This window comes from Triplophysa rosa, linkage group LG2, assembly GCF_024868665.1.
Source record: "Triplophysa rosa linkage group LG2, Trosa_1v2, whole genome shotgun sequence".
Taxonomy (NCBI): Eukaryota; Metazoa; Chordata; class Actinopteri; order Cypriniformes; family Nemacheilidae; genus Triplophysa; species Triplophysa rosa.
In genome coordinates this window covers 20,673,490-20,691,737 of record NC_079891.1, presented here as the reverse complement: position 1 = coordinate 20,691,737, position 18,248 = coordinate 20,673,490, and the positions used below count along the sequence as shown (strand labels likewise).

The window sequence follows — 18,248 nt, the reverse complement described above, 5'->3', positions numbered from 1 at the left end:
TTTCTTTCTTTCTTTCTTTCTTTCTTTCTTTCTTTCTTTCTTTCTTTCTTTCTTTCTTTCTTTCTTTCTTTCTTTCTCTCCACACAGACAGTAACTGAACTGACCCACCTGGGAGTGCATGACTACCTTCCATGTGCTCAATAATTTCAACAGTGTCATATCTTATCTCCAGTCATGTTAAAGCTTAGTTTCTCCATTAAAATCCCTTTGAGTTTTTATGACTCCTACAGTCTGTCAGTGGACATAATCTACATGCCAAATTACAAACCCACACACACACTTAGAAAAACATGTAGTCCATAAAAAGAAGATGAATTACAAAGCTGTGAATCTGATATCCTGGAACATCTTCCATGCATAAAAAGAAGGGAATGTACTAAACCTGTTTGATTTACTACTGTACTTCAACCACTGTTTTGAAGTTTAATCCTGCAATGACACTTTATATGTACAATTACTTTTTTAGAAAGTTTAGATCTGCAGTGTGTTCCATCATTCTCTCCATCACATTTCTGATGCACACCAACAGACACGTCACTATATACATATGTGAAAAATGTAATATGTAAAAAGATGGAAGGAAAAGTGAGGAAGAAAGGGTGCAGTGCAGAGAGAACAGACATGTTCTTTCAAAGCAATATAAATGTAACCCAAGATGCAGTCTAGGCTGACTAAACACTCTGAGCCCAGGTGGCTAATGGGAGACCAGGATGACCAAATGACCACCACCATAGTGGGTCTATTCTGATGTCTTTCTCTCTCTCACTCCCAGTGACTCCAACTCCTCTCTCTCTCCTCTCCCAATCTCTCCATCTGCTACGTATTACACCCGTCAGCTCTTCTGTTTGTCCAGGCAAGACTCGGATGGGTGGTCTTCAGATAACAGAACGCCAGGGGCCTCCCATGTCACCAAATTACCCAGACCCCTCTGTTTTTCCTTCACTCCTTCCAAAAATATGTAGGGCTTTGCCACAAGGACTGGAGTGGACATTGGACAAAAACTCATCACTCGGTATTGACATAAACCTCAGTTTGAGGGAGAGGGAGAAGGACCTTCCAAATTCACATGTCAAATTATTTCAGTGAATCTGTTCAAATAAATAGTAATGTAGTTAGACTCCCCAAGGCAACATCTCACATAAAAGTCATACTGAAACCTACAATGCACAAATATTATATCCTATGCATAGATTATGAATTTATTTTTTGAAGGTACACTCTAAAAAAATGTTGCTATACAACACTATAAGTGGTTCTCGGCTCGTAATTATAGGGGAACCACTTTAAGTGCTAGAACCATATCTTGGTGCTTGGTTCCTCAAAGGTTCTTCTGGGGTTCTTTGGAATGACTGAGGTGCTCTATAGAACCACTGAAGAACCATACACGGGACTAACAGGTTCTTGTCACGGTCCCACCGTCTTATTTATGAAATTCTAGTCGTGTGGTGGGATCGGGGCAGAGTCCTTGGGTTTTATGTGGGAAGGCCATGAGATGTTTATGTTTTTACCTCTCATGTGTTTTTCCAGTGTCTCGTCTCTGGCCCCATCCCTCTTGTTTCCTCGTTATCTTTCCCTGAGTGTTTAATGTCTCACACCTGCCCCATGTCGTTATCCCTCGTTTGTGTTTCCTATAAATACCCTCTTGTTTCTTTGTCTTGTGCTCGTGCATTGTATGTGTTTGGTGCCTGTACTGTGTGTTCCTGTACCGTGGTCGTGCTCTTGTCCGAGATCCTGTTCCTTGCCTGTTTGTTCCGTGAGTTTAGTGTCTGTTAGTTTATTGTAGTTTTTCCAGTGTGGTCCTTAGTCTTTGTATTTTAGGTTAGTGAGTTTATGTGCCTGTTTTGTTCCTCCGTTTATTATCGTGTTTTTTTCCCCACTGTGGGTTTTTGTTTTGCGTGTTTTGTGTAAATAAATATTCTTGTTAACCCCTTACTGTCTGCCTGCATTTGGGTTCTTCCACTCTGCCAGATCGTGACAGTTCTTTATATGAAAGCGCTGCTAAATAGCACTTCAGTCATCCCAAAGAACTGCTGAAGAATCATTGAAGCACCAAGATATAGTTATATATAGTACTTAAAGTGGTTCCCCTATAATTAGGAGCCAAGACCCACTTTAGTGATATAGCAACATTTTTTAGTGTAAGGGTAATGTTCAGGATTGCTGAATCCAATACATGTTTTACTTTTCTGCAGGATTTTATTTGTTGTTACTCCTAAATTATGTTCATCTGATAAAAGGAAGCGATGTCCACCTTGGACGGCATGAGTGTGAGTAAATTATGGAGCATTTTTTGAGCGAACTATTCCTTTAAGGTAACCCTACAGACTGTTATCCTCCAAACCAGTATGAGGCATTAGAGTTTATACTGTAGTATTTAATCCCACCCAGTTTTTGCCCATTTGGGAAGTTTTAATAAACCGTGAAGGAGAATCAAATGCAAGACATATTCATTTCTATAAAGTCAAGTAAATTTCCATCAGAAACAGTTAATGATAAAATCATAAAAAGTAACAAAATCACAAACATAAATTCTACATAAAAAAGAGCTGAGAAACCCCGTGACTTTATTGACTTTCTCCTTCCCTAACCATCCGAAGATGTAGACCAAATGAGAATACAGCTTGACTCAAACAGCCAATGACAGCCTGACAAGAGAAGCCTAGACCTCATTGTATCTATATATGTACACAGACTCATACACACAACAAAAGAGCACACGGTCTGAGCTGCTGTAATCTCTAAATTGTGTGCTCATGCAGACAAAGAAAGGGTGAGGGGTCACTAGTCGTACTGGTGATGGCTGCGAGTGATTGGAGATATTGGACACACACACATCATCCCTGGTAATTTAGGGGAGCTAATCTCTATGGAACTTGATGAAGATAATCTCAACAAATTTGAGCTAGACAACAATGTGTGTAGCATGAGGGTGGCATCATGGAGGTGACCACGCTGCTGTGCTCAGGGAAGCAAGCTCCATCTAGGTCACAGGTCAGCCCGTTTATTGAGGCTTTACTGACACACGGTTTTCATCTCTTTGTCTTTCACAAAAGTAACACCAGCCGTATCCAAATCTCCTCCCCTGAAGACACTCTCACACCTAACATATCTGTCATTCCTCATTAAAGAGAGAGTGAGACAACAGATAACAGATTTCAACAGAACCCATTTCTCAGTATGATGGCATGCACGATGAATTTTAAAGATACACTATAAAAAATGTTGGGTTATTTCAACCTATCATTGGGTCAAATACGGACAAACCCAACCGTTGGGTTAAGTTAACCCAGCATTTTTAATTTACAACACAACAGTTGGGTTTGTCCATTGTATATCTGAGGCAAAAAATATGCACCTGAATTGGAAACAATTGCTGAGCATTCAGAATGTGAATGAAGTTGTGCACACACACATTCCCACATATTAGATTAGATTAGATTAAACTTTATTGTCATTGCACATGTACAAGTACAATGCAACGAAATGTTACCTCTGCATTTAACCCATCCAGAGAGTAGTGAACACACGCACACCCGGAGCAGTGGGCAGCTATCACTGCAGCTGCCCGGGGAGCAAGTAGGGGTAAGGTGCCTTGCTCAAGGGCACCTCAGTCGTTACCCGCCGGCCCTGGGAATCGAACCGGCAACCTTCTGGTCACGACTCTCTAACCATTAGGCCACAACTGCCCATATAAATGACAAGGGTAGTGCAGAGGGAGAGAGATACATCAAATCTGGGCATGTAGGGCGTGCTGGAGGCACAGGCATTTCAGATGTCACACAAGTGGGTGCTGTGAGCTTGAGGCGAGACTAAAAAAAGCTGGGGTCACTCTGTTTAAACAACTTTCAGTGGGTCATTAGTTGCAGGTGGAAGGAATCAATGACAGCATGCTCTTCACTGTTATATTTTTCCTCTTTTCTTCAAATTTCCTTTCCCTTTCTGCAGTCCTTTTCTTTAGAAGTACGCAGAAGAAAAAAATAGTTGGTTACTATTTAGGACCACCAAGGAGGTCTCTCTCTCCTTGTTTTCTGTTAGATGTGTATTAGAGGATTCATAATCATGTAGGTACTGTAGATGTATTGACAAATTATAAATTTAACACATTAAACATAATTTATTTATTCCAAAAGTTAACACATTAACTGTGGCAGGCCAAGCAACAACAATTTCACTGCAATGACCTAATTTTAAGTTTATTGGGTTTTCTCTTTTCACCTAAAATTAAATATAAAAAATATAAAAATTGGTTAATGCTCAAACATATCACTAAAAATAAAATCAATATAAATGTATTTGGATTTAAATTCCTATACATTGTAAAAAACACACGTTCCATTCAGAGTTTTACTTTATTTTAATAATTTAACTGTAATTTAATATATATAAACATATGTATGTATGTATATACTGTATGTGTGTATATATAACTTATATTATAAATAATTTAACTTTTAAGTTATATGAAATGCAACTTCATTTTTTAAGCATTTCTAATATAATTGAATACACATGACATATAAAGCCAGTTTGATTTAGCTTAATTTTAGAAAGCTTTTTTTGTTTAAATAGGTTACTTTTTTATAGTGTACTAGGTCTCTTAGTTAACTTGTCCCAATTTCTACTATAAAGGGATGTATACTGTATATACAACGAAAAACATCCAAAAATGTTTGTATTTCATGTACTTGCTGTAGCCATATTTAACAAAGTTTATAACCACAACTGGTGGTTAACTGAAAATAGCTGTCATTTTATGTTGAATGTTTTTTTGCATATCCCATTCTGGCAGCTGTGTCAGATGTAAAACACAGCATATTCCAATCCAGATTTACAACTCACGTCATCATTAGCAGGACGTCAGACAACGGAGCGGGACAACAGAAGTAGAGGAATGATGAGCAAAGGGCTGAGGATTGCTACCCGCTACAACCACAGCAGTGCAGTTTCAAGCAGAAGTTTCTTTTAAAGCCTAGTAAATATAAAAGACCTGCCATCAACACAATCTCTTATATAAAAAGCCTGCCATCAACACATATAATCTCTTAGCTGAGCCCATTGAAAGCTGGGGCTTCAGGGTTAATTCACCCATCGCTCTGTGTTTGAATCAACTCCAGACTCACATTGAGATGAAAGCCCGAGAGTCCCACGGACGAGCTGCACCGTGGGGCCCACCGGGCCTCTTCAACGAGGCCGGATTACTGCTTGTTGGTCTGGCTGGGACCTCCATCAGGACAGGGAAACTGAAAAGAAAAACAATAATTAGAGATAATTGCTTGTGTCCAAACATGAACATTAAAGCCCCCTGCCTCCCACCTTTTCTCTTTTTCTATCTTTCTCTCTCTTTTCCTCTTTGACCCCAATACCCCCCGCCCCCCAGTATCTCCCAGTCTCTCTCTTTTGGTAGTATATTGAGTGCAAAGAGAAAAACACACCCCTGTTTTGACAGCTGGGCAGGCGAACATAATTTGTGACAGCTGAACTGCAACGTCTTTAAACAAGAATAGAAAAGGGGGTTCCGAGTGAGAGACGGAGTGACAGTGGAGGGAAAAAATGAAAAAGGGAATTTTTTACACAACAGATAGGGGAAAAAACTGAATTTAACATCGCAACATGAATTTCATATATATTATAGGGAAACATACTGAGAGTTAAGATAACAGGTGAAATTTGGGGACAGATTAGAGAATAGTGCAAACCTGAAACAATTCAGACAAAAATATGAAACCTCACAAAAACAGCCAAAAAGGGCTATATATATCTTCAACCAAACAGCTCGCTTGACCATGGTGTCATGCAAAGTTTGACACATTGGGTTAATTTGCTGCTCAGCGACTGTGACCTCTGAACTTCAAGGTCCAAGGGGGTCAAACTGAACCCAGAACGAGGCAGCCAAAATCATGTCAGTCTGAGGGAGCAGTGTCAGAGGTCACTGCCGAGATCTTGGGGAATATGGGCCAAAACAAGGACCATATGTGAATAGATACACATTTGAAACCAAAATAACCCCTTATTTTCCATCCCCTCTAACCCTTCTCTAGGCACATCCAGACAGACCCACCGCAGACACAGCATCCAAATTGAATTAAGGCATAAATATAAGGGCTACATTGACGTTAGCGAGGCATTGACGGAACGTTGGCCGACTGCCCTGTTAAACTGACAGTGACAGAAGTTTTCCCCAAAGAAAAATACTAATGCAAACAATGGAATACGTTTTCAAAATATCCGCACTCCCAGTGCTGCTTCTGTTTACACGTACTCACCAAATCTATTCCAGTCTAAGAGCGAGGCAGAATTAAGACTTGAGAAGAGGAGGGATTAAACCGTGAATGCATCACATAAAAATGCCAGGCTTGTTGGATTTCACAGGGAAATATTTCATGAAGGTTTTATGGAACTTAGATCGGTTAACATAGTACAACCAGCCAAATGTATGACCCCTCTCTAATAGAATAACTCTGATTCATTTTCTCCACGTGCTTTTTCCTGCTTGCTCACACCGGGTGTTGAGATCAGATGCACATCATTCATTAAAAACATCGGGCTCAGCGTAACACCATTGCTTGTACTCAAACTACCTTTAGTGAAACCTTATCTGTCTTTAAATGCAACTGTTTGTCTGTGCACAAGTTTCACATGAGAAAAAGAAATAGGTGGCCATCTCGCTGACTGAACAAAGTTCTTTATCCAGACAGCAGTCCAACATCTGCAAAGACCATCTGGCCCTACAACTGAACTTCATTAGGTCTCTCTCTGTTTTCATTGAAGACAAGAACATGATTTCTCCATCAGATGCATTATTACCATTGCACCACAGCCTGAAACGGCAATCAATATCCCATTCTGTTTAAGCACATCATTTATGTGATCCTGTACGGTTTGTGAGGTTTATTGCATTGTGCGTTACATTATGACATTTATTGAGATGTAATGAATTGAACTCTGGAGGGCCGTTTTTCTGACCAATGAAGCCGCTTAGCAAGACAAAACTTAAATCTGAAGACAATCTTGACATTTATCCAGGCCCAGAAGTGAAATGGATCTTGAAACCTTGGCATTACTTTTAAACCTAAAAGATTTATGCTTCCCAACCACAAATGGCCTTTTCTTACTAATTGTTTTTCTGAGAAGACATTGATTTGAAAAAGAAATTTTCATTACTTTCCAACAGCTTTTTCCATTCTTAACCGCTTTTTCCGACCCAGTGGTTAATAATCCAATTTTGCAAATTCGTATTCCTAAATCCGATGGAGCAAATCAGGTTCTTTATCTGAATCGGTGGAACACCTGCTTAGTAACCGAAGCCAGAACGTAAAAGTCCAGACGTGGTGGGAGGTATTAAATTCGCAGAGAGGAGGGCTCCAGAAAACACAGTTACATATGAGTCGATGGCTTTCTCAGGCTATGGAGTGCAACTGGCGGCCAGAGTGAATAAGACTTGAATAGGGGCCTGGGGACTGTTGATAGATTTGCCATCAGATCTTCTTAAGTCCCCCACACACATCAAACCGGCTGCACGCGGTAAACATATATTCATCTCGGCACTCCCTTTGAGCAAGCTTCCATTCTCTAAAGTTAATGCTCTTCCCTTAGTGATCATTGCGGTGGACATTTGCAATAAACATTTGCAGTTATGTGTGTGTTGGGGGACACTTATCTTAATAGCAGCCATTTAGAAATGTAACGTGAATGAGCAAAGGGATACAATGTGCTCGGCAGATCTGTTGTGCATACGGATGTGTTTATATACGTACTGTGTTTACATGTCTGTGTGTTTGAGCGTGTATGTAAATGAGCATAAAGAGTTAGTGTCTGTGAATCATTTCCCGTTTGCCATATTGATCTCATCATCCTGGGGTTTTACTGTCAGATGCTCCCCAAACACACTGCGTGTGTGTGTGTCTGTGTTAACGTTCACTTATTTGGTAATGTATATGATTGCTCATATGCAAGCCATTCATACAATGAATGTATAACAGCATGCATGCACATCATTAGTGCAGCTTATGCCCACAGCAGCTTTAACCTGTATGGAGTAATGAGTGTGTGAGGGATGCTCGCTCTATCTGGGTGGCAGTACCTCTGGAGGGGCGGCTGGCTCTGCGAGCAACGTGAACAGCGGGAGGATAATTTGGATTTGATTGGTTTCACATGTTTTTCATAAACAACAAAGCTCTCTCCCTCCAGTTCGCTCCGCTGTGTTGCGCTGAAAACATGGAATCCATTTGTCCCCTTTTCCCCTCCTTGCTATTTTAAATTACTGAGCAGAGTGTCACGTGTTGAACAGACCACCAGCGCGACAGGCATCCCAGTTACAGTGACGGACCATAATGCCAGAGAAGTGGCATTCAGCTAAAGTCACTCCCCAAAGACCTTTAACAGTGGGGTTTTCCCATTTTTACTGTATCACTCATCTTAGGGAAGGTTTAGGTTGTTAAATTCAGCTGGTCCTATAGTGGTCGTCTATTTTAGACATGTTTCCGAGTAATACATTGGTCTAATGTCTTGTGTGCAATATCATGTCTGATATACAGGCCAGTGAGCTTTAAAGATAATCAAGCAAATATTTAATGCTTTCACTTTTTAAAGTCATTAGTCATGTGTTGAACAAACAATATAGGCTACACAGGATTGGGGGTATTTCAAATATACATGTTGCCTTTAAAAATCAGCGAGATCCAGATCCAACCACACAGATTTTTTCAGACACAGCAAACACGATTTAATATTCAGGAAATTGATTGGATCATAAAACTTTCTATGATCGGTGGTAAAAAAGTAAAAAAGTAAGAGGGATCAGGGGATCTTTGTTTGTTTGTTTGTTTGTTTGTTTTGATTAATGTCATTGCTACACCATTAGGAAGGCAAGAATACGATTTCGTCACAGATGGCCTGACAAAATAAACGTTTACCAAAGTTTACTAAAAAATAAAATGCAATACTGTGTACCTTGATACTCAGTATATTACAAAAAGTAAAATGAGCAAGATGTTAAAATACTCTAATAAGCATTTTTTGATTATTTTTTCAGTAAAGTAGGCAAATAAAAACGTGCTGTAGGCCTACATATTCTGGACCGTTTGCTTAAGATTTAGATGCAAAAAAAGTTAAAAAGTAGGTTAGTTTTTCGTGTTAAAGTTACATTTAGTAGATCATAGGTCAAATATTTAAGTACCAATACAATAATTTAGACTTTGGGAAAGACACACTTTACATTACCTTTTTATTTTTATTTATTTATTTGTTTTATAACAAGCTGCCGTCTTCCAGACATGGGCGCAGTTGCATAAAGTTAGCCGCTAAGTTAACTCACTGACTAGCAATTAGTTAGGACTAATCCAACCCGGTCTCATGAATTGCGTATAAATAACACGCTGTTGCATTATCGTGTAATACGTACGCCAAAGTTCGATTTTGCGTGCATATGATACGCCAATGTTTGCGAGCAGCCATTTTGAAACGTACATGAAGAGGAAACACTGAAATAATTAAAATAATACTGTTAGGTTTAGGGTTTGAGTTAGGGGACAGGTTAATAAGACAAATTGCCAGTTAATATGCACGCGCGCTAAGTTGGCGTATCATATGCACGCAAAAATATGCGTATTTATGCACGCAAAATCAAACTTTGTCGTACGTATTTCACAATAATGCAACGCGCGTCTCATTTATACGCAATTAATCAGTCTTACTTTTCCTATTCCAATTAGCCCAATCTAGCGTGTAACTGATTTAAAAAAGTTATGACCAGTCAAGGAGAAAAAAATGAGATGACTAACTTCTAAGACTAAGCAGTTTATGCAACTGGACCCTGAGATCGTGTGAGCTGGTTACATAATGTAGCCTACATGCTGTATAAGGCAACCCAAGGCGAAATGCTGTTAATGTGGTCACTTTCCTCTTTCCTCACACGTTCAAATGTTCAGTAATATATGAAGTGGGTCTCTGCAGTTGACTGTAGTCAAATTAATGAAATTCATAGCACTGGTGCAGCACAAATGCTGGCACTTCGTTTAAAATGTGCATTTTGTGTACCCCCAAGTCATTTTAATGGTTTAAAGGCAGCTATTTTAATGATTATGTAAGTGGAAATAAATGGTCCAAGTGGGAATGTATAGGCTATGCAAGTCAGAAATTTCTAACAAGCATAGCAAAATAAGTATTCGTTTATTCGTGAATTTGGGAGCCATTTAGATTCCGCACATTTTTCAATATTGAAGGGGGAAACGTTTTTTTGTTTATTACTGAGGGTTTTAATTGAAAAAAGCCTTTTAAAAGTGACATCAAAAGTGAAAGCACGTGAACTGGAACGGAAATTGTGTTTACTCTTTTAAAATGACCTTGGATGTAAGGCTAATTAAAATGTTTAAATTAAGCAATTATGCATTGTAATAGCTACTTGGTCCAAATGTAAACAGAGTCCGAGAAAACAAAATTGCAATGTAGGTTAAATACATTTTGACAAACAACCTGCTGAACGTTTGTTGTAAAAATATTGTTGAAATGGTTTTATAAGTTTAAATTAACCTATTTAAATGAGCTTAGAGCCAACTAGAACAGCAAACATTAAAAACTTTTCTAGTTGTGCATGGATAAAGCTAAAATTTTATTCAAAGAGCATATTCGTTTTAATAATAAAATATAATATTAATCGGGCATGACAGCCTATTTAAGGCATATATTTTATATCAGAACATGGGTCAATTGCATATTACTCTTTCAGTTATAATAAAGACTCTATTTGTTCAACTCATAAGAATAGTGTTAATTGCGTATACATCCAGTGATGGGCAGTGTGCATTTCCGTTTGTTGAACGGAACATTTTTAGATAAAGCTGTTTTCTAGACACATCATCGGACAGCCTGTCCTGTAATCTAAGTTCATTGTAACTTAGTATTCATTCATTTGAAAAACGTTGAACGTTTAAATATAAAAATACAAAGGAAAGACTTATCCTCTGTTCCTCCACGTTGGTAGAAAAGGAACTTTGCCTGACTCCCACACTCTGCCCCCATGTGGCCCTTCTTAGACGCCCGTGTATGCTATGCGAGCTGAACTGAGAACAGTCAACGAGCAAGACGATATACCAGCTCACTTTCACCTGATCTAAAACTGAAAATAGGCTACACTGAAAAAAATAACTTGTAGAATTTACTTAATAAAATCCTCGTAACAATTTGCACAAAATTTTTTAAAGTAAATTTGCTGCTATAATTCAAGTACGACTTACTAGTCAGAATAAAGTAAATTCTACTTATTAATTAAATACATTACGCTTTTGTTAAAATATCAAGTAAATGTTACTTAAAGTAAACGAAAAAATTGCTCTGATCAAAATCATTAAAACCTCACGGATCACTTACTTTCATATTGAAATATACTTCTTTTTTAGATGGTCAAGTAAGAAGAGACTGGTGGTCTCTGTGCTGGTATTAGCACAGTTACTGCTCAATAAATGAAGTAACACACTTCATAACTAATATCGTGCCTCCCTCATCCTAGGCACAAGCGCCGCTCTTCTGAACAACGGTAACAATTTAAAAAACCCAAACTTAAAAATAATGCCGAAGCTCTCCTAAATCTCAAAGATAAATCAACACAAAACACGAACAAGTCTTTCTTTTTACTGAAAAACACTTAAAATAGCAATTAATCTTGAAAATGAATCTCCCAATGCAGTCAGACACAAAGCATGCTGGGAACTACGGATCAACTGCCGAAGTATTTATATCTACAATTTTTTTTTATGTAGTCCCAACACAAAATAAATGAGTAAAAATAAATAAGTAAACTTAATTTGACCAATCTAAATGGGTTTAACATAATAAAATTTAGTTGGATTTACTTAATAATTTGTTCAATTAAAATTACTCAAAACAAAATAATTTAAATCTAAACGACCAATATTAGTAGATTTTATTCTCTAGATTTTTACGTTATTTTAACAAATGTTTTCGGTTAAAAACAGGAACATATAGTTATATTAAGTATATTTTAATCATTTCTTTTCATAAGATCTACTAAGGCAAAAAATCATTTTTTTCAGTGTATAAGGATTGAATCTGTACTAACATGCTGTTCATTTTGTGTAATGTTTTTACATTTTATCCTTATGTGACAGATTGTTGAAACACTTGCACAAATGTAGTGCACCTGCAGTAAACACATGGACTATATTATATCATGTATATCAGGAAATGTGCTTTATTCATTCATAAGGAGTCACATGAAGAGGTAGCAAAAATGTCTTCATATGCAGGTGGAGAGGAGGCGCTATCTGCTGTGTTCACTTTCCCTTCCTCCTCTTCCCCTGAGCTGCTGGGATTCCTGCAATGAGTTTTAAGTGTCATGAAAATCTCCTCTTCACATCCCTATTAAACTGTCTAATGATATAATGTGACAAATTTATAATCTATATCATCTTTATGTCATACTGCCATGTAAATCAGTCTAAATCATAAACTATCACCAGTTTTCTACACCTGCATCATACCTGCTTTCCTTCTGTTCTACTGCAGTGTTGTCATATTCACCAGAAATAAAAGCAAGGTTTTCCATGGGATACACGCTGTAGTACTGTGGTGGCGGGTTCACTGTAACTGCCAATGGCTGGTGACCGGAATGCAAACCATCAGCCGTACCCAAACTCTGGTCCTGTATCAAAGAGCCGTATGGTGGCGGGATGTACTGTACTACCGTAGCTCTGTGGAAGGTTATGGGTTGGTTAAGTCCAGTGAAGACAAACGATGGTCCTGAATGGGGTGGCAGAGGGTCTGTGTCAGATGTCCTCTCCCCGTCATTCTGCTTACAGGACTGGCAGGAGAGCATTCGGAATTTACAGACGCTTATGAGCACAAACATGCCTCCAACTGACAGTAAAATAGGCCCAAGTAGCTGCGTCCACTCGTAGCTCTGGTTCACATTGTACTTTGTCCACCCCATCGCTGTTAACGTCATACCAATCAGGGTCAAAAAGGCTCCAGAGAATAGTAGTGTGGCACCAGCTTTGTCTCCATCGGACACCAGACTATCTGTGCAGCTTGGTACCCGGCTGGGCGTTACAGGAACATTGCTGGGACTTCGGTCGAAGTTTGAGATGGAGTTACAAAAAGAAGCTACGGCATCACTTGGGCCAGGAGGGTTTATCCAATGATTCCTACTTTCCATGATGTTCTTCCAAAGATCTTGAAAGCCGTCACGTGTCATCTGGTGGCTACAAGATGTGCTCCCAGTCTTTTCAATTCAGGGTTAGGAAATGAATTGTCTGTTTCTGGAGATGCCTTTAGGAACATTGAGTAGTTAGTTAACAGGTAACAAAAAACGCAGCAACTGCCACAGATCGCATTGGCGTGAGCACTCAACTCTGACATCTTCGTCGAGTGAAAGGTCATGTGTCAGTGTGCAGACTCATTTTGAGTGATGAATAAAAAAAAGTTTACCAAATGCATCATAACATGATCAGAGAGCATTAACAGAGAGAACAACATTCGGCTTTGTACTGTTGACTAAACATTAGTAAAACATTGTTAATGTGTCAACAAAATAAAATGTAAATGTTTTATTGCGTTTTAGATTATTAACTGGATAACATGACAATGTGTGCAGAATTGACCGCATTTACTTCATTAAACAAACTCTTTTCAAAAAGTTTTTAAACAACGATTTCAAAATATTAGAAACAATTCTGTGCAATACAATCATTCAACCTTAACAATTTGTTTCATATAACACGATTCTCTATCAGTTATATTCCTTAATCTCTCCCTCTCTCTGGAGTCCTAATGGAGTAAAATATCAACCTTTCACCAAGAGCTAGCAAACATAAACAAGGATCCATTTAACCAAAACAAACTGTTACTTAACTCTGATGACGCATTTACCTTACATTAAACATTTTACTGTGGTTCTTGGATAATGTTTCAGCTAATGCGAAATTACAAAACAATAAGCATTTTTTGTTAAAGTATAACATTTTAATGGTAGGTCTACCTAAAAATGCACAACAGTATGCATTAACTTCTTTGAATAGAGTGCAATGATTTGCAATGTTTTCCATACACCGTGTCTTTTTCCATTATTTTTTAACGATTGTCAGGATGTTTAGTGTCGTTTTTGTGTTGTGGCACAACACCTCCACATGTCTTATGTGCTAAAGAAAACACGCGCTTGTAACGGTTCGTGCAGGGAACACTCGAGAGACGCAGATAATCCAATACTTTTAAATAATATTCATGCTGAAGCCGACACAGAGAACCGCACAACACCATATGCATATACAATACCAGACAAAAAACTAAACTAAGGAGACAAGTTAAATAGGACAGATAAGGAGGGGTAGACAGGTGATGGGGATTAATTAATAATGTCCAGATGATGGGGATCAGGTGTGACCAGTGAAAAGTATTGTGGTTACTGTAGTCCGGTGGTGAATGAGGCCAGACAGTGGGCCGTGACAGTGCTTTACAGGTTTGCTTGTCTTTATCATTTTAAAAACAACAACAACAACTAAAGACATGTGCACATACTGACTATTTTCCTAATATTAGTACTCTCAGAAAAATACAACAGAACAAAAGTTTATATCAACTAAATTTGGTAGAGTGGGATAAAACTTCTGGTGCGCCTGAGAACCAGGACAAGCACTGAGTACCACAACAAAACATACGTCTGCATAAACCCTCACGCAACAAACTACTGTTCACTCCTAAAAATAAAGGTTCCCGAAAGATTCTTCACAGCGATGCCATAGCAGAACCATTTTTGGTTCCACAAAGAACCATTTAGGCAAAGGTTCTTTAAAGAACCATCTCTTTCTTCCTTTTTATAATTTGAAGAACCTCTTTTTCACCACAAAGAACCTTTTGTGAAACAGAAAGGTTCTTTAGATGTTAAAGGTTCTTTATGGCACCGTGAAGTACCTTTATTTTTAAAAGTGTCACATGAGACGATAAAATGAGAAGTTTTAATTTCAAGTTTCAAATCTAATCATTTACAATCCGACTCACTGATTTACAGTTTTTTAATGATTGCGAGTCGTGATAAATTCCTTTCTTTGCGAGACTGAAGGTCAAGCCATGTGCTAGAGCCATCCTGAGTCGCAGATTTTGTTTGAATTCTCTTCACAAAGCTAGAGGAGACACCTGAGAAACATTTAGGAAGAGAATAGATTCCAGCACAAGAATGTTTAAAATCGGCTCAGATTTTAGGCTTGACACACTCTTTCAATTAAGTCAACTCCAAATATTTATGAGGAGAACATTTCCTCTCTCTTTGTGATCATGACGTGTCTAGTATGCATGTGAATAACAAATGTGTGTGCTGGTATGTGTGTGTTTAGGGTAGACAGGAAAGTGTTTGATATCTGAGTTTTCATGGCTCAAATACTGTCAGCGTCAATGCTTCAGACAAGTCTTTGTTTGAATTTTGAAATTTTCTTTTGATTTTGTCTCGTATTTTTCTATGCATTATGAAGTGACAAAACAAAAGTGGAATAATGTCTTCGTAAGACTGCGCTCTGGATTAATTATTGGCTGGGTTTGATACACAAGATATCTAAGAGTTCTGATAACTGTCACTAATTTTTCTCCTACACATTTCTTTTGACATTCGCTGCTGTTCTTATTTCCCCCATCTCTTCATTTCCCGCCAAAGGTTCATGGGGAGAGCTTGATGTAGCAAAATGTTTTGGTTGTGTGCTAATTTGCATGAGTGGCCACATCCTCCAATGGCTAGTCTACAATCACATGAAATGGCCTTAATGACTTTCCATTGTACACATGCTCTTTTTACCCACTTCTCTCTCTTCCTCATCCCACTTCATTTAGTAAGAGTGTGCTCCATTGTGACAGTCACAGACTGCACTTCCTTCACAGCCAATCAGCTGAGAGCTACTCCACCCATCTGTATTTGACTAGCGTGATTTTTGTTTCTGTACTTCGGTTCTATACTACATTTGACATATATTTAATATATTCTCTAGTCTAGTCCAGTCCAGTCCAGTCCAGACCACTCCACATAATATTCTATTATTCGTTCAAAAAGCAGGACAACGTTATGTTAATAATATTGCAAACTGAGCACATTTGTTTTCTGAAAATAACAATTCTTAAATTTTTTGAATAAATTTTAAATAAAAACACAAGATAAGGTGATATCATGCCTTAAGCTGTATTATACATAAGCTTAAAGTGATGTCTCAGTGGTTTTGTGTACATACAATGGAAGGTAATGGGGGCCAACATTGTTTGGTTTCCGATGTTCTTCAAAATCTCTTTTTTTTGTGTGTGTTCTGCAGGTGAAAGTCATACAGGTTGTAAATGATCAAATCATTTTCATGTTTGCGTGAACTATCCCTTTAAGTACACAATATTAACAAATGAATTGGTATCTTGATATTATTTTGCTGTGCTTTGGTGCAGTCAGTGTTAACTCATCTCTGGCAGGGAGATAGTATAGTAGGACACCATGGGGGTTGCTCCATAGGAGTCACCATCTTTCGCCGTGGCCCCAACCTTGTGACAAATTGCTCATGACGTGCCTCCGCTTGCCAGACACGGAAGCCTCTGTTTCTCCTGCATCTCTGATTCTCTCCAATCTGCTTCTCTCTCCCCTATCCTCCCATTGTTCCATCTTTCCACTACTCTGATCTCTCATCCACCGCTTCTCTCTGGCTCCCTATGAAGGCAGTTGTACCCACCCATTAACCAATTTGCTGCTTTCAAACCAGTGTGGAGAGAGACATAGACAGGGACACAAACAGCCACACATACAAAAACAGAAACAAGTTCTGTCTGTGAATGACCGAAGGGAGCCAATCACAATGTTTAATCAGTCAAATTCCATTCAGCAGATGGCCAACTGTATCAATGCCAGACTGTAAACAGAATGAGTGAACTTTTGCATCCACACACACGGTTGCTTTGTCACTGAGCCCTAAGCAGAATTGTTTAATGAATGTGTGTACGCGCCCAGTCAAATGTTCTTAATCTAACCCACACAAACTCTAAGAAAGCCAACCAAACTCTTTCCATGCCCAAATTCATGTCCATGAGGACTCCATCAACCATCGCAGTACTGGCAAAAGCATCACTGGCTTCACGTTCACCTTGAGGAGTCGACAGGGCCTGGTCTTCGCCGTAAAACATTACGAGTTGCGACGGGACTAAAACAAGGTCTCTATTAAAACATCTTTCATCATATGGATTCTAGAGGATAAAATACAAAATTTGGGAGAATTTGAGGGATTTTAGATGGTATGAAGCAAGCTCCTCCTGCACTGTTGTTTTGGGAGACCTACCAAAAGCTGAAGAGGAGGAGGAGAAGAATGATATGAGGTGTGGTTAGTAGAGGAGGAAGAGAAGGTACAGAGATGGGAGAAGATGAAAATGGAGAGAGAGAGAGAGAGAAAGAAGCCAAAGGATTAAAGAGGAGTAAATGAGGGGAACAGTGTGAGATGGAGGAGAAAAGCAAACACATTTTTAAGTTATGAAGGTCCAGCGGGTGTTTGTTCAGATGGTTTTGCTCACGCCGAAGAGGGGGGCGCTGGATCAAAAGGCCATGTCATTTTGTAATGGAGCGTAAATGTAAGTGATGCCGCTTCTGCGCTCTCCTTCTTTAATAACTCAACTGTATTGCCCTACAGAGTCTCAGAGAAAACACAGCCTGTGACAACATCCAAAGAACATTTTAAATCAGTTAGCTAAGACACAAAAGACCCTCTCCCCCTTGAATCACGCATACAATCAGGATCGTTTTCAAATTTACACCGATATATTGATTGTTGTTGACCATGAGAAATACAGTAGCCACCAGACCGGGTAAAGTAGTCAATTCACTTCAACAGATAAATCAGCAATTCAGATCAATTAAGCAGGTCTGACGTGGATCGCGCCATACTTTTTCGAAAGGGTTCACGAAGGGGTCTGCGACCCTGACACATACCTAAACACATAAAAAGACACACACGAGGTGCATAAGAAAGCCGGATGGCTAGCACATGTGGGTAAGTTTCATTTCACTTTGCGTGGAGCACTGGAAGTGCAGCAGATGTGTTCAGAAGCATGACTGTGTAAACACGTACACACACGAAGCGCAGAGAGAGTACCAAAGCATGTCACTCACTGTAACTCACGTGTGACTAGATCTGATGATGAACTGCTTTATCGCTAAATCTGTCCATACTTTTCCGACTATAAATCAACCATCAAGTGCATGAAATCCAGAGCACAAATACATGACTGAATGGTGG

The 18,248-nt window shown here is 38.8% G+C and overlaps 2 protein-coding genes across 2 annotated transcripts in view; both read right to left on the bottom strand.

Annotated features, from left to right (window-relative positions):
• Positions 1-18,248, bottom strand: part of btf3 (basic transcription factor 3) — a 102,822-nt gene that overhangs the window by 60,590 nt on the left and 23,984 nt on the right. The gene's annotated exons all lie outside the window — the stretch shown is intronic.
• tmem174 (transmembrane protein 174) lies at positions 12,214-13,207 on the bottom strand. The gene is made up of 2 exons (XM_057349504.1): positions 12,495-13,207; positions 12,214-12,319 (listed from the first exon to the last, which is right to left on the bottom strand). Exons 1-2 carry the CDS (start codon positions 13,205-13,207, stop codon positions 12,214-12,216), a joined length of 819 nt encoding a protein of 272 aa, XP_057205487.1.

Excerpts from the sequence above, each read along its gene's own strand:
- tmem174 (XM_057349504.1), bottom strand. The coding sequence starts at position 13,207 with ATGACACGTGACGGCTTTCAAGATCTTTGGAAGAACATCATGGAAAGT. Across the intron at positions 12,320-12,494 it reads GTAGAACAGAAGGAAAGCAG|CAGCTCAGGGGAAGAGGAGG; the intron begins GTATGATGCAGG and ends CAGGAATCCCAG.